Source organism: Balaenoptera physalus, assembly GCF_965194825.1.
Source record: "Balaenoptera physalus genome assembly, chromosome: X".
NCBI classification, from domain to species: domain Eukaryota; kingdom Metazoa; phylum Chordata; class Mammalia; order Artiodactyla; family Balaenopteridae; genus Balaenoptera; species Balaenoptera physalus.
Window position 1 is genome coordinate 72,819,989 of NC_138903.1, and position 14,896 is coordinate 72,834,884.

The following is a 14,896-nucleotide window of genomic DNA, read 5'->3' on the forward strand; positions in this document are numbered from 1 at the left end:
AGGAAATCATGGAGGAGATCAAATGGGAAAAGGATATTCCCTAATTCTGTGTATGAACAGACACAGTCCTGGCCTCAACAGCAAACTGCACATGTGTGGAATAAAACCAAAGAAGTCTAACAAAGGCTTTGAAAATGGAACTGCAATATCAATCACTGCTCAAGTCTCAGACTAAACCACTGACTTAGCACAGGCACTAAGTGGCAAATGCAGGGTGCTGACCCAAACACTCTGAAAACATATTTAACATTGGAACCATCATCCAGAGAGGGAGAGATAAAACTTGGGAGTCTGAACCTAACCACACAGACTGCTTGCTGAAACAATCAAAATCAGCAGGTATCAATTCCAGGACAACTCCAATGTTGAAACAGCTAACAAGGACTTTAAGCAGCTATTATAACTATGCTCTTTTGGGTGAAAATAAACACACTTGAATGGGAAGATTAAAAGTTATAGGCAGAGAAAAAGAAACTATAAAAAAATCAAATGTAAATAACTTTAAAACTAAAAATTACAATGTATGAAATATTTTTAAAATACTGGATGGGCTCAATAAAAGACTGGAGATGGCAGAGGAAATAATAAATGAAAACAGATCAATAGAAATTAACCAATATGAAGAAGAGAGTGAAAATGATTAAAAGCAAATGAACAGAGTCTTAGAGACATGTGGAACAATATCAGAAGATCTAAAATCTATATCATTAACATCACAGAAAAAGAAAACAGTAATACAGAAAAAATTAAATAAATAATGGCAATTCAATTCACATAAAATGTTAAGAGGAAAGTCTGTAGAGACAGAAAGTAAATCAGTGGTTCCTTAGGGCTGGGGGATGAGGAGATGGGGGTGATAGCTAAAACTATAGTAAAAGCTTTATATTTGATGTGACAAAGAAGTTCTAAAATTGACTGTGGTGATAGTTGTACATATTTGTGAATACTGTATACTAAGTATACACAAGGTTGTCCATTTTAAATGGCTGAATTATGTGGTATGTGAATTATGTTTCAATAAAGCTATTTTTTTTTAAAAAAGGCTGAGAATTTCCCAAATTTGGTGAAAAATATAAATTTACAGTTTTAAGAAGCTCAGTGAAACCCAAAAAGTATAAAATCAAAGAAAGCCACCTCAAGACATACCTGAAATAAACTACTCTAAATCAGAAGAAAAAAGGAAGAAGTTTTGAAAGTAATGAAAGAAAAACACATTACATAGACATCAACTTAAATAACTGCAGACTTCTTATGAGAAATCATGGAGGTCAGAAACCAGTAGGAGAATATTTACCTGAGATAAATGGAAACTTACGTTAACACAAAAATCTCTATACATGAATGTGTATAGCAGCTTTGTTCATAACTTTTTTGGAAACATTCCAGATGTCCTTCAACGTGGAGAAAGAATAGAATACTACTCATCAATAAAAAGGAAAAGATTATTGATACTTGTAACAACATGGATAAATTTTAAATGCATTGTACTGACAAAGAATCCAAACCCAAAAGGCTAAATATTGTATGATTACATGTATATGACACTGAAAAAATGCTATAGGGAAAGAATTCATATCACCGGTTTCCAGGGGAAGGGGAGAGAGGAAGGGGGAATACTATCCAGCAATGAAAAGGAATGATCTATTGATATATTCAACAACATGGGTGAATCTCAAATACATTATATAGTAAATGGGAAAAATCAGCCTCAAAAGGCTACATACTGTATGATTCCATTTATAGGACATTCTGGAAAAGGTAAAACTATAAGGCATGGAGAAGGGATTAGCAGTTGTCAGAGGTTAGGCCCAGGGGTAGGCACCAATGGGAATTGCAGAGGGTGGCGGGGGGAATGATGGGACTAATCTATACCTTGATTGTGGTGGTGGTTACACAACTCTACGTATTTGTCCAAGCTCAGAACCTTACATAAAAAAGAGTGAATTTTACTGTACGTAAATTTTAAAATTAACTTATTAAAGAGTAATTTACCCTGCATTATCTACTTTACTAGCATCTTTCTTCTAAAATCTCAACAAGAACCAAATAAATGATGGTTCATCACCAATGATGTCCTTATCTTACTTGACCTTGTTGTAGCATGTCACAGTTGACCAACCACTCTCTTCTATTTGCATTTTTGTGATACCATACTTTAATTTTCTTTTACTCCAATTTCTTTGCTCTTTTCAGTATCCTTGAAACATTGTAGATCCTCAGGAAATGGACTTGGCTCACCTTCTCATCTCGCTCCTCATTCTTTCTCCAGATAGCTAATTTACTGACATGACTCACATTTACTCAGACACTACTCTTCTGAGCTCCTGATCCATATAACGAACTGCCTACTTGACATTTCCACTTGCTCATCTCACATGTCTCAAAAATAACCAATACAAAAACAAATTAGTGATCTCCCCCCCACACACACATAAATCTGCTTTCCTCCAGGGTTCCCGATTTCAATAAACAGCACCATTATTTATCATCTTAACTCAAAAGCACATATAGACTATGCGGGATGAAAAAAAAACACGGTAATGAATTCATCACTAGCATATAGGAAAAGGCACATTCAGCAAGAGAGTCCACAAACCAATATTAAGACAGAATACTGATAACTGAAATTTTACTACAAAATGGCTCTCAGGATTATCCGTAGAAAACGGTAATACTGCTTTCCTCTGTTACCTCAGTTACTGGTTACTTCCAATTCATACCATCTTATGATTAATTTAGCATGAAGCCTAAGAATATTCATTCCTATAAAGGACCTCAGTATTCAGTGATATTTACTATAAATTAAGTCATTTTTACCTGCATGAAAACAAAAACATTTTCAGAATTCTCTGGGACGATAAACCTTTATTTCAAAAATAAAATTTATAATTTGAAAAAACAAGCAGATAGGCTGTTTCTGCCAATTAAGTGCCAAATAGGGAAGAAAAAATTTCCTACATAAGATTCTGAAAAGCTTATCAACAATTATAAAGACAGTAATAATTTACTCAAATACTCAAACCCAAGTGAACACCCTCTCATATCAGAGCCTAGTGGAGAATTCTTTTAAATTATTTTCATCCTCTCAGAAAATAATTAAATAGATCACTTTATAAGATTCTGGACAAATAGAAATACTAAACTGAGTCAAAGTACTCACCTGATCTCAGAAAATCATATAGGTCACCCCAAAACTATCATTTTCTTACTGCTAATGACAAAAGCAGCTCATCATGGAAAATTAAACTGAGAAAAAATATTTTCCCTTCAGATCCTTAGAATTGGAGGTGGTGTGGGAAAATGAACACATAAGTGCACAGAGTTTTGTAAAAAGACTGCAATCTGGCCATGCTAACACTATTAAGCATACATCTGTTTCTCAGTGTCAAACTCAAGAAGCTCATGACTTGGTGTTGACAGATATACTGAAGAAAGAAGTAGAGAGATAAACAAGCAAGGAAGAACAAGGTACAAGGTAAGTGAGAAGTATGGGTGATGTAAATCATTAACAAAACATATATAGGACACCAGTATTCACAACAAATTTGATAGTATTATAAACTTTCAAGTAGTCTCCAGGATCCCCAAATTCCACCCAGTAGACAAAAGTCCTATATTTATATAGTACCTAATGTTAAAAATGTTTAAGAAGTTCACATATAAAGAAAATTTTCTCTCTCAAATAAGCTTCATGTTTCCAGGTTAGCTGCTGACAGATTTAGAAACAAGAGTTCTTCAATTATTTTCACTTCATTTAAATAGCTACAGCAAATCAGATCTAAATTTGGAGGTGGGTCCACATCTGCCTAAAACAAAGGTCTTTGTCTGTATATAGGCATACCTCAGAAATATCGCAGGTTCAATTCCAGACTACCACAATAAAGAGATTATTGCAATAAAGCAAGTCACACAAATGTTTTGGTTTCCCAATGCATATAAAAGTTATGTTTACACTATACTGTAGTCTATTAAGCATGCAATAGCATTGTGTCTTAAAAAACAATGTACATACCTTAATTTTAAAATAGTTTATTGCTAAAAACTTCTAACCATCATCTGAGCCTTCAGTGAATTGTAGCAGTAACATCAAAGATCACTGATCACAGATCTTGGCTGCTGACATGCCATCCAGACTAAGGAAGACCCAAACACTTAAGGGTCACGTGAGCCATAGCCATGACTGCACTGGCAAACACCGGAAGTACCCAGGAGGCCAGGGTAATGCTGGTGGCATGCATCAACACAGGATCAACTTTTACAAATATCATCCAGGTTACTTTGGGAAAGCTGGTATGAGTTGTGAAAAGAACTATGTCAGGAATGAATGACATGTGACCTGAGGACCTCCATGTTTGCTGTTCATGCTGGACTTTTGCTGAACGCTCTAAATTAAAACTGCTGAATAGTTCCTGTGTTGCTAAAAGGAAAGAATAATGCTGAGAACTGGATTTGTTCTGGACTAAAGAAAACATACCTTTCCCTAGTAATGAATGAGATGCATTCCAAAACCCAATTGTATGTAAAGAACAATTTTACCCTCCAATCCAAATTCTTGGTAAACAACCTATGAAAGCCTATATTAACTGCCCTCTTTTTCCTATAGAAAAACCTGTTATTTTCTTCCAGTGGGACACTATTCTGGGTTCCTCCAGAATCTGTGATCCCCGAATTGCAATTCTAAGACCTCAAATAAACTGTCTTTTTGCCTCTTTACAGTTCATGGTCCTTTTGGTTGACATTTTTGGTGTCAGAATTGGGATCCAAAGCAGTCTTCCTCCCATCTCCAAAGCTGCTGTGGATTCGAGCAAGATACTTGCATGAGCCCCTTGTGCTCTGTTGTCTCCCCAGTGGCGTTGGATCTGGGTAATGAGTCCTCTCAGTCCCAAACCTCCCTCCTAGGTTGAGAGTCAGGCCCTTATTCTGGGTGTCTTTTGTTTGGTCAGTCGCTTAAGGGCTTGCTCCCTTTTGGTGAGTGCACTATAATGGGATGTTCACAGTCTAAGACTGTTTTGGGGAAGGATTCTCGCCCATCTGGGACTCCAGCTGGGTACCTGTACAAAAAGTACGGTGCTGCCTCTTGTGCTTACCTAGATGAATGGCAATGGTATACCAGAGATAACATCTGGCTACAATGGGGAACTTCTGAAATTTCAAAATTGGTCTTTTTATGTGCACAATTAGGAGCTAAAGGGTTCAAAACTAAACAAATAGAATGGGAAGCCTATTTCAATTAGCACATTGAAGCCTCTCAGTGAGCTTATGAAACCCAAAAGGTTTGCAAATCTAAAACTGCTTCACTTCAGGATACTGTTTCCAAACTCACTGCTGCAAATAAAGATCTGTGCTCTCATCTAAATACTCCAGAAAAGGCTCAAGAGCCCTCTTCCTCCCCTCTTTCTCCTTTGGCTCCTATGTATCCTAAACTTGCTGAGCTGCCATTCTATCTTTCTGATTCTCCTATTCCTCCTCCAAAATCTTTACCCCCACCTCCCAGCCCTCCCATAAAAACCTTTCCCTTTGTCACTACTTTGAACACTGATGGCATTTGCTATCTGGTAGACTACAGGCCTTCCTTCATCCCCTGCAGAATTATGGGTCATAGCCAAGGAATTTCCCAAGGTCACTGAGGACCCCCTCCGCTTTGCAGAAGAATTTAACCTTGTGATATAAACCTATGATCCAGGCTTCTCTGACTTGTATCAACTAAAAGGAATCTTAGCTGGAGAAAATCAAGCCAGACACTGCAAACTACTGCCAGCTGGCTTCACCCTTTAGATGATATCCACAGAAAGGACATCAGTGTGATGGCACCAGCTTCTCAGGTGGCTCGAGCCCTTCATGAAGCAATTCCTTACGCTTTTCCACGCCCCACTGACTGGGGAAAATTCAGTCTACTACACAAAGACCTGATAAAACTGTTCATGATTATCATTCATACCTAAAGTTAGTATTCTGGGAAAACTCCAGACTACATGCTGGGGTAAACAATATTCAACCCTCTTTAATTCAATCTTTGTTGGGGACTAGATGAGGAACTTGGACTGCTGATGAAATGGGTACAATCAAATTGAGAAACAGTGGTCTCTCCTGATCTAGTCAATTTGGCTAATCAGCTATCTAACAATCAAATGTACAAAAAAATGTAAGACCACTAAAATCATGAATTTGCAACTGCATCAACTGGCTGCTGCTGCTCAGTGGCCACTTCAACGGAAAGACCAGAGTTCCCATAAGGGTCCCTTCCAGAAGCCAAGCGCCTACCACTATTGTAAGTAGACTGGCCACTGGAAGAATTGCCTAAAGTTAAAAAGAAGGTTCTATTAGCAGCCCGAGACCCCTTGCTCTGACTTTTTTCATGAACTTTCTGAGAAATTTGAGAAGTGCCTCCTTTTTGTACACTCATGAATAGGGATGCTCTGAGGAAAGTGTCGGGGGTCTTCCCAGTACTCCCATTGGGAGAACTGGACCTTTTTATAGGAGCCAAGGCTATTACTGTTCTTATGGACACAGGAGCAACTTTGTCTGTCTTGAACCCCACCAGCCTCAAGGCCCCCCTTCTTCAGAGTACAGAAAAAGTACAAATGGTGGCCCCCTTGTCTTTCAAGATAAGCTCTCTTTAGGGAACTCACCAGTTCCTTCTTGCTCCTTCTGCTCATGTACACCTTTTGGGCTGAGACCTCCTGGAAAAATTACAACCTAATGTTTCCTCTTCCCCAAAAGGGGAAATACACTTACAAATCCTTGACTCCTCAAGGTCTACTTCTAACTCTAGTCCTAATATTGAGATCCCCTCCTTGCTCCTGTCTTGTCAACTCCCAATCACAAGGATTTGCTAAATTCTGTTCTTCCTATCTATGGTCCACCTCTTTAAATAACATAGGATGCATTCATTCAGCACCACCAATTAAGATCCAGGTAGACCCTAATAAACCTTTGCCTCACCTCAGATGATACCCTCTCAGGCTTGAGGCCCTGGAAGGAATTTATCTCACTGTAGAGGCACACCTCCAGAAGGACCTAATGAGCCCATGCCCCAGTCCCTGCAACACACCAATTCTTCCCGTACACAAGCCTCATGGTCAAGGTTGGCATTTTGTTCAAGATCTTCAAGCTATAAACAATACAGTCATACCGTGTCGCCCTGTGGTCCCCAACCCTCATACCATTCTCAAGTTAATCCCTCTAAACACACAGTTCTTTACAGTCAGAGATTTATGTAGTACTTTCTTCAGCATTCCTGTCCACCCAGATAGTCAGTACCTGTTTGCCTTTATGTGGGAAGGACATCAATTTACTTGGACCGTTATGCCTCAGAGCTACACAGAAAGCCCTACTTATTTTTCACAGATATTGAGACAAGACTTGGCCAATTTATATTTTGCCCGAGGCTCTACTTTACTCCAATATGGTGATGACCTTTTGTTATGCTTCCCCCACTGAGAAAGCAAGCCTCAAGGATAGCCTACACCTCCCACTCAGCTAGCACATAAAGAACATAAGGTCTCAAGGGCTAAGTTCCAATTTGTTCGAGATATAAACAAAGAAGATCAAAGAGTGTTTCTGCTCACCACCCAGTTCTACAAGGATTAAGTCACAACCCACTGCAGTCACTGACCAACAGCATGGTCTGAGAGGAAATTAAGACAATAACAGGATTCTGTGTGCTTTGGACAAGCAGGCCCCTTAAATAGTTAGATATATATCTCAGGAATAATTTTAATGAACCCAGATTCTTGCATCTTCCCATACATAGAGAAGTACTAAAATCAAACTTGAGATATCTGTTCTTCGTGACTTGCAGTAATCTTTTAGGAAGATGCATTATGCTTGCCTGCACGCATTCTCTAGCTAAAAAATCATATATATACTGGCTTCTCCCCTACCTCCGTGGAGCAGTTCCCTCAGAGCTATGGAGAGGCTGTCTCCTGGGCATATAAAAAGGTGTTCATTAAGGTCCTTGAATAAAATTTAAACTCACAACTCTTATGTTGTGTGTTTTTCTTTAAGTCAACAAAACCCAGGTAGGATACTTGAGTCATTTGTTTACCCCTCAAGGGCTAATGCTGGATACTGCACACATCCAAGGCATATCACAGTTTCCCCTTCGTGTCACCAAATGCCAGTTGAGAGGCTTTCCCGGGCTAGCAGGCTATTATAGGAGTTGGGTTCCCAATTTCTCCTTTTATGCAAAACCCTTTTATTCCCTTTTAAAGGACAAGAGACACAATCCTCTTGTTTAGAATCATGAGGCTGAGTCAGCTTTTAAAACTTTAAAAACTCAGTTGGCCACAGGCCCTGCTTTAGGAAACCCTAATTATTCTCTTCCCTTTCTACTATGAAGTTAGTGGAAATACCCTTGGAGTGCTCGTTCAGCCCCACGGAGACAAAAGCATGCCTATCGGCTATTATAGCCAACAATTGGAACCCGTAACTCAAGGACTTCCACCTTGCCTTTGAGCAACAGCAGCCACTGCTGCCCTTCTGCAGACTACAGAACAGTTATAGGGTCTTCTTTACAAGTGTTTGTCTCTCACTCTGTTGAGGCACTCAGGAACTCACACTATACACAACACAATCTGCTAGCTGACTGACATCTTACGAAATCTTATTGCTTTCCTCACCAAATGTCACTTTGTCGCATTGTAACTCCCTAAATACTGCTATTCTCTTACCATCACCAACAGATGAGACCCCACATGACTGCATAACCACAACTGATCTTTTGACTAGTCCACATCCAGATTTACAAGAAACACCTTTAGACAACTCCGATGCTTCTTAGTTTCCCGATGACCCCTACTTACGAAATGACGATGGGCATGTGAAAACTGGGTATGCTATTACTATTCCCTTCACTTTAAGAGAATCTAATGCTTGGCCCTTTACTTCTTCAGCCCAACAAGCTGAACTATAAGCACTCACTCATGCCTGCACTCTGGGCTCTGGCAAACACGCTAACATTTACACAGATAGCAGGTATGCTTTTGGAGTAGCTCATGACTTTGGAATGCTTTGGAAACACAGAGGTCTCCTGACCTCAGGGGGAAATGAAATTTAAAGCGGCCCCTTTGTTAAGGCCTTACTGGATGCAATCTTGCTCACAACAACTGACAATAATAATGGTCCTAGCATGTTCCAAAGACAACACTGAGGAAGGAAAGGGGACCAATGAGCAGATACAGCCACTAAGGTGGCAGCATTACAAGATTCAGGCTCCATAAAGGAAACTCCTCCTGTTGGTCATTCTATTCACACCATGTTACCTACTACTTGGAAGGACACCAAGATTTAAAGGGTATTATCAGAGATGGGCAATTGCATGCTACAGCTAAGGAACAGAGGTGGGTTTCTGAAGGATGCACATTTGATCAACATACTGGGCTTTGGTACGGGCCAAATGGTTGCCCTGCTCTTTCTGAAGTCACTCAAGAAACCATGTTAAGATTAACATATGAAATGACTCATTGGGGAACTGATAAAATGAAAGCCTGGGGAAAACAATACTTTTCGAAACCATTTCCCACAGTAGCAACCGAAATATGTCAGAGGTGTCAGATCTGTCCTAAGTACAACGCAGAAAAACCTACTCATACTTCTCAAGGCCACTTTCCTTTGCCTCCTGGTTCCTTTGCTGTCTGGCAACTGGATTCTATCCAGCTGCCTCACTCTCAAGGATATAGATATTTTCTGGTGATGGTTTGCGTGTATTCCCATTGGTTAGAAGCATTTCCTTACAAACGAGCAACTGCCCTTGCAGTAGACAAAATACTGTTGGAAAGGACTATTCCTACTTGGGGAATTCCCTTGGAATTACATAGTGATAAAGGTACCCACTTCACTGGAAAAATTCTAAATGCTGTTTGTGATCTGGCCTGTATTACATTTCCGCTGTGCCTATCATCTTCAACCTTCTGGTCTAGTGGAAAGACCAATGGCATAATCAAAACTCAATTGGCAAAACTCTCTAAGGCCTTCAGCCATCGTTGGCTTAAATTGCTACCCATAGTTCTATTAAACTGAAGATCTATACCCTTTGGAAAACAGAAACTGTCACCATTTGAAGTAATCACTGGAAGACCCATGATTCATGACTCAGGACTGTATGAGCCACTTCTAGTCAAGGGAGACCTTTTACATTATTGTCAAAGTCTCATTACGGCTCTAAAGAAAAATAAGCACCTGGTTGAAAAACCTTTTCACACTGTGCTCTCAGGGGACAAAGGTATAGACCACCACAATTTACAACCAGGGGACTATGTTTTTGGAAAAGACATCTTTTAAAGGACTCCTTACAGCCCAGATGGAAGGGACCCTATCATAGTACTTTTAACCAACCCCTGTGCTGCTAAACTTAAAAGCACTGATTCTTGGATTCATTTTTCACATTTTAAAAAGGTGTTTCCACCTGAGTGGGCCTCTGAAACAGTTGGAGACCTAAAGCTGAAATTGACCCAGAAGTGAAACAGATGACACCTGATATAGATGGCTCTTCCAAGACTCTGGACCAGGCCAGTACTCTCCATGATCCCCAGCAATGAAATTTCTCTCATTACCCTTGTTCTAATTGTGGTCACCATAGAGTTGTGATATCTCCTTCATTATGTAATATCTGGTGATGCATCAACCTACCACTCTCCTTATTCTCCTTCTTATATTAGACACATTTTCAAAGAGTGAAAATTTTCATGTATGGGTTTACACCTAGAATGACAGTTCAGAAAAAGTGACCCTGGCCCTTTGGTCCCCTAATTTTGAAGGACTGGAGAACTGAACTTTTGGGACTCTTCCTTGTGGCTACAGGTTTCTTAATGTTCTGTGCCCTACTACATACAGTGGGCATCCTCTGTTGATGGTAATTCTATGAAAACCATAGATCTTGTTTTAACTCTGCTGGGAATAAGCCTCTGGCCCCAATTCTTGGCCATCTGATTAATCTGTTCAGCTTGGGAATCTTTTATTAACCAAGGCCAATGAGCCACCCTTACTCCCCTTTATATTAAAATGGCTGACTTTTCTTGGGATAGTTATTTCACTAGAGTTATGTTGTTATAATGTCTCTCTTAATATCCATACAGACCCCTTACGCCTGGGAAAATAATCCCTTAGTCCACATTTCCCAAAGTCTAGCCACTTCAGGAAATCAAACAGACTGTTGGATATATCATCAGTGCCCCAGACTACTCACTGAATACTGAGATCTCCTTACCTTAGCTACCTCCAATCTTACTGGTATCCCCCCACCATGTCTTATTTAGAATTCATCTATTCTCCTAGCATATTGTGTCCATCTACTCAAATCCACAGTTCCCTTCCCCTGTTTGGTCAACAGAACTAGACCAAATGCCCAACAGTTCCTTAGGAACATGTGTTCCAAGGGAATCCTGAGGTTACCTGGAAACATCAGATCCAGCTTCCAAACACCCACATTTACCTCACTGTGCAACAACAAAACATATTATCATGATAACCCCCATTTTGTTTTCAGGATTAATATAATGCTCTTAAAGCAGTTGGCACAGTGTCTGACACGTGCTCAATAAATACCTGATGTGTGAATGTTTTCCTGCCAAAAAGAAAATACAGGAAAAAAGTATATGAAACATTTTAGTTAATAATTCACCAAAGGTACATAATGCTACCTGTGTGCAAAATAATATATCTGTGAGTCAAAACTTACTGCTACATCGTCATATGCTACTGATTTAATAGATTTAGTTTCGACATACTATCGTGGGAACATTACTCTTAAGTAATGATAGAATCATTTTTGGTCAACTTGAAAACAATCTTCCAAATCAACCCATAAAGGTACATACATTCACGCATAGATGCCTTACTTTAAGAATCACAAATTGGAGAGAAGTGAAAAGTATCTTTGTATATTTTTACTATGACACACTTTATCAATTTCACTAACAGTCTTTTAGTTGGGCATTTCCAAAAATAAGTCTTTTTGTTTTGCTTTCCACATAGATTTAATTTGCATCCTGAGTTTTTGTTTTTGTTTTTTTTTAATTTATTTATTTATTTATTTATTTATTTTTGGCTGTGTTGGGTCTTCGTTTCTGTGAGGACTTTCTCTAGTTGCAGCAAGCGGGGGCCACTCTTCATCGTGGTGCGTGGGCCTCTCACTATCGTGGCCTCTCTTGTTGCGGAGCACAGGCTCCAGACGCGCAGGCTCAGTAGTTGTGGCTCACGGGCCTAGTTGCTCTGTGGCATGTGGGATTTTCCCAGACCAGGGCTCGAACCCGTGTCCCCTGCATTAGCAGGCAGATTCTCAACCACTGCGCCACCAGGGAAGGCCGCATCCTGAGTTTTAAACTACTAAATATTTTCAAAGGTTTATTAATAGTTATGGCCGTTTCCCCAGTAGACTTTATATTTATAATCTTTTAGATTGAATTCTACAGTCAACAGACTACTTATAGATAATTTGATAGCACCTGCAATATTCATTAAAATGATTTGCTTTGATCTTTCTGGCCTTCTAATTATACAATATTCCTGTTGTTTTTACCCCAATAGGTTAGTCCTTTCAAACATACCCACCTAACCACTGCCACAGCTTCAGGGAATATTTAAGAAAGGGCAATTGTGTTTCAAATCGATCTGAAAGAGTTATTATTTTGGGGGTTTTTTTGCCTGCACCACACGGCTTGTGAGATCTTAGTTCCCTGACCAGGGATAGAAAGAGCGGAGTCTTTTTTTTTTTTTTAGACATCTTTATTGGAGTATAATTGCTTTACAATGGTGTGTTAGTTTCTACTGTACAAGAAAGTGAATCAGCTATAAGTATACATATATCCCCATAACCCCTCCCTCTTGCGTCTCCCTACCACCCTACCTATACCACCCCTCTAGGTGGTCACAAAGCACCGAGCTGATCTCTGTGCGATGCAGCTGCTTTCCAAAAGCTATTTTACATTTGGTAGTGTATATATGTCCATACCACAAGAGCAGACTCTTAACACTGGACAGCCCAGGAATTCCCCTGAAAGAGTTATCTTTTTAAAAGAGAGTCTCGGGCTGGGAAAGAGAGAACCGCCTCTGAGCTATTCCGTTAGTCAGGTATTTAAAAACAAATATGAGACTCTGCTATAAAGTAAATTAGCTGATAAAACACATCCATGTTCAAATCAAAGCATAAAAACAGAGTCCAAATTTAAATATGAATGATCATTGAAGTATTTACTATTTCAGGTTACCTGTGCTTTTTTCTTTCATATTGTTGACAATAACTTTATTTTTTTAATTAATTTTTATTGGAGTATAGTTGCTTTACAATGTTGTAAAGCTTCTACTGCACAGCAAAATGAATCAGCCATACATATACATATATCCCCTCCTTTCTGGATTTCCCTCCCATTTAGGACACCACAGTGCATTAAGTAGAGTTCCCTGTGCTATACAGTATGTTCCCATCAGTTGTCTATTTTATATATAGTATCAATAGTGTATATGTGTCAATCCCAATATCCCAATTCTTCCCACTCCATCCCTTTCCCCCTTGCTATCCATACATTTATCCTCTGTGTCCCTATTTCTGCCTGGCAAATAAGGTCACCTTTACCATTTTTCTAGATTCCATATATATGCGTTAATATACAATATTTGTTTTTTGTTTTCTCTTTCTGACTTACTTCACTCTGTATGACAGTCTCTAGGTCCATCCACATCTCTACAAATGACCCAATTTCGTTCCTCTTTATGGCTGAGTAATATTCCATTGTGTATATGTACCACATATTATTTATCCATTCCTCTGTTGATGGACATTTAGGTTGCTTCCATATCCTGGCTATTGTAAATAGTGCTGCTATGAACATTGGGGTGCATGTGTCTTTTTTTTTTAACATCTTTATTAGAGTATAATTGCTTTACAATGGTGTGTTAGTTTCTGCTGTATAAAAAAGTGAATCAGCTATACATATACATATATCCCCATATCTCCTCCCTCTTGCGCCTCCCTCCCACACTCCTTATCCCACCCCTCTAGGTGGACACAAAGAACCGAGCCGATCTCCCTGTGCTATGCGGCTGCTTCTCACTAGCTATCTATTTTACATTTGGTAATGTATATATGTCCACGCCATTCTCTCACTTCATCCCAGCTTACCCTTCCCCCTCCCCATGTCCTCAAGTCCATTCTCTACATCTGTCTTTATTCCTGTCCTGCCCCTAGGTTCTTCAGAACCACTTTTTTTTTTAGATTCCATATATATGTGTTAGCATACAGTATTTGTTTTTCTCTTTCTGACTTACTTCACTCTGTATGACAGTCCCTAGGTCCATCCACCTCACTACAAAAAACTCAATTTTGTTTCTTTTTATGGCTGAGTAATATTCCATTGTATATATGTGCCACATCTTCTTTATCCATTCATCTGTCAATGGACACTTAGGTTGCTTCCATGTCCTGGCTATTGTAAATAGAGCTGCAAGGAACATTGTGGTATATGACTCTTTTTGAATTATGATTTTCTCAGGGTATATGCCCAGTAGTGGGATTACTGGGTCATACAGTAGTTTTATTTTTAGTTTTTTAAGGAACCTCCATACTGTTTTCCATAGTGGCTGTATCAATTTACATTCCCACAGTTTAAGAGGGTTCCCTTTTCTCCACATCCTCTCCAGCATTTACTGTTTGTAGAGTTTGATGATGGCCATTCTGACCAGTGTGAGGTGATACCTCATTGTAGTTTTGATTTGCATTTCTCTAATCATTAGTGATGTTGAGCATCTTTTCATATGTTTGTTGGCCATCTATATGTCTTCTTTGGAGAAATGTCTATTTGGGTCTTCTACCCTTTTTTTGATTGAGTTGCTTGTTTTTTTGTTATTGAGCTGCATGAGCTGCTTGTATATTTTGGAGATTCTAGGCAATCCCTATCAAATT

The 14,896-nt window shown here is 39.2% G+C and overlaps 1 protein-coding gene across 16 annotated transcripts in view; it reads right to left on the reverse strand.

Moving 5' to 3' along the window:
• RPS6KA6 (ribosomal protein S6 kinase A6) overlaps positions 1–14,896 on the reverse strand; it is a 202,711-nt gene that overhangs the window by 118,770 nt on the left and 69,045 nt on the right. The window contains exon 2 of one of the 16 annotated variants that reach the window (XM_082447385.1): positions 1,316–1,391. The exons of the other annotated variants lie outside the window; for them this stretch is intronic. Coding sequence (XP_082303511.1) covers positions 1,316–1,339 — 24 coding nt within the window. The 5' untranslated portion in view covers positions 1,340–1,391. The remainder of the gene's footprint in view (positions 1–1,315; positions 1,392–14,896) is intronic. 16 annotated transcript variants of the gene reach the window in all.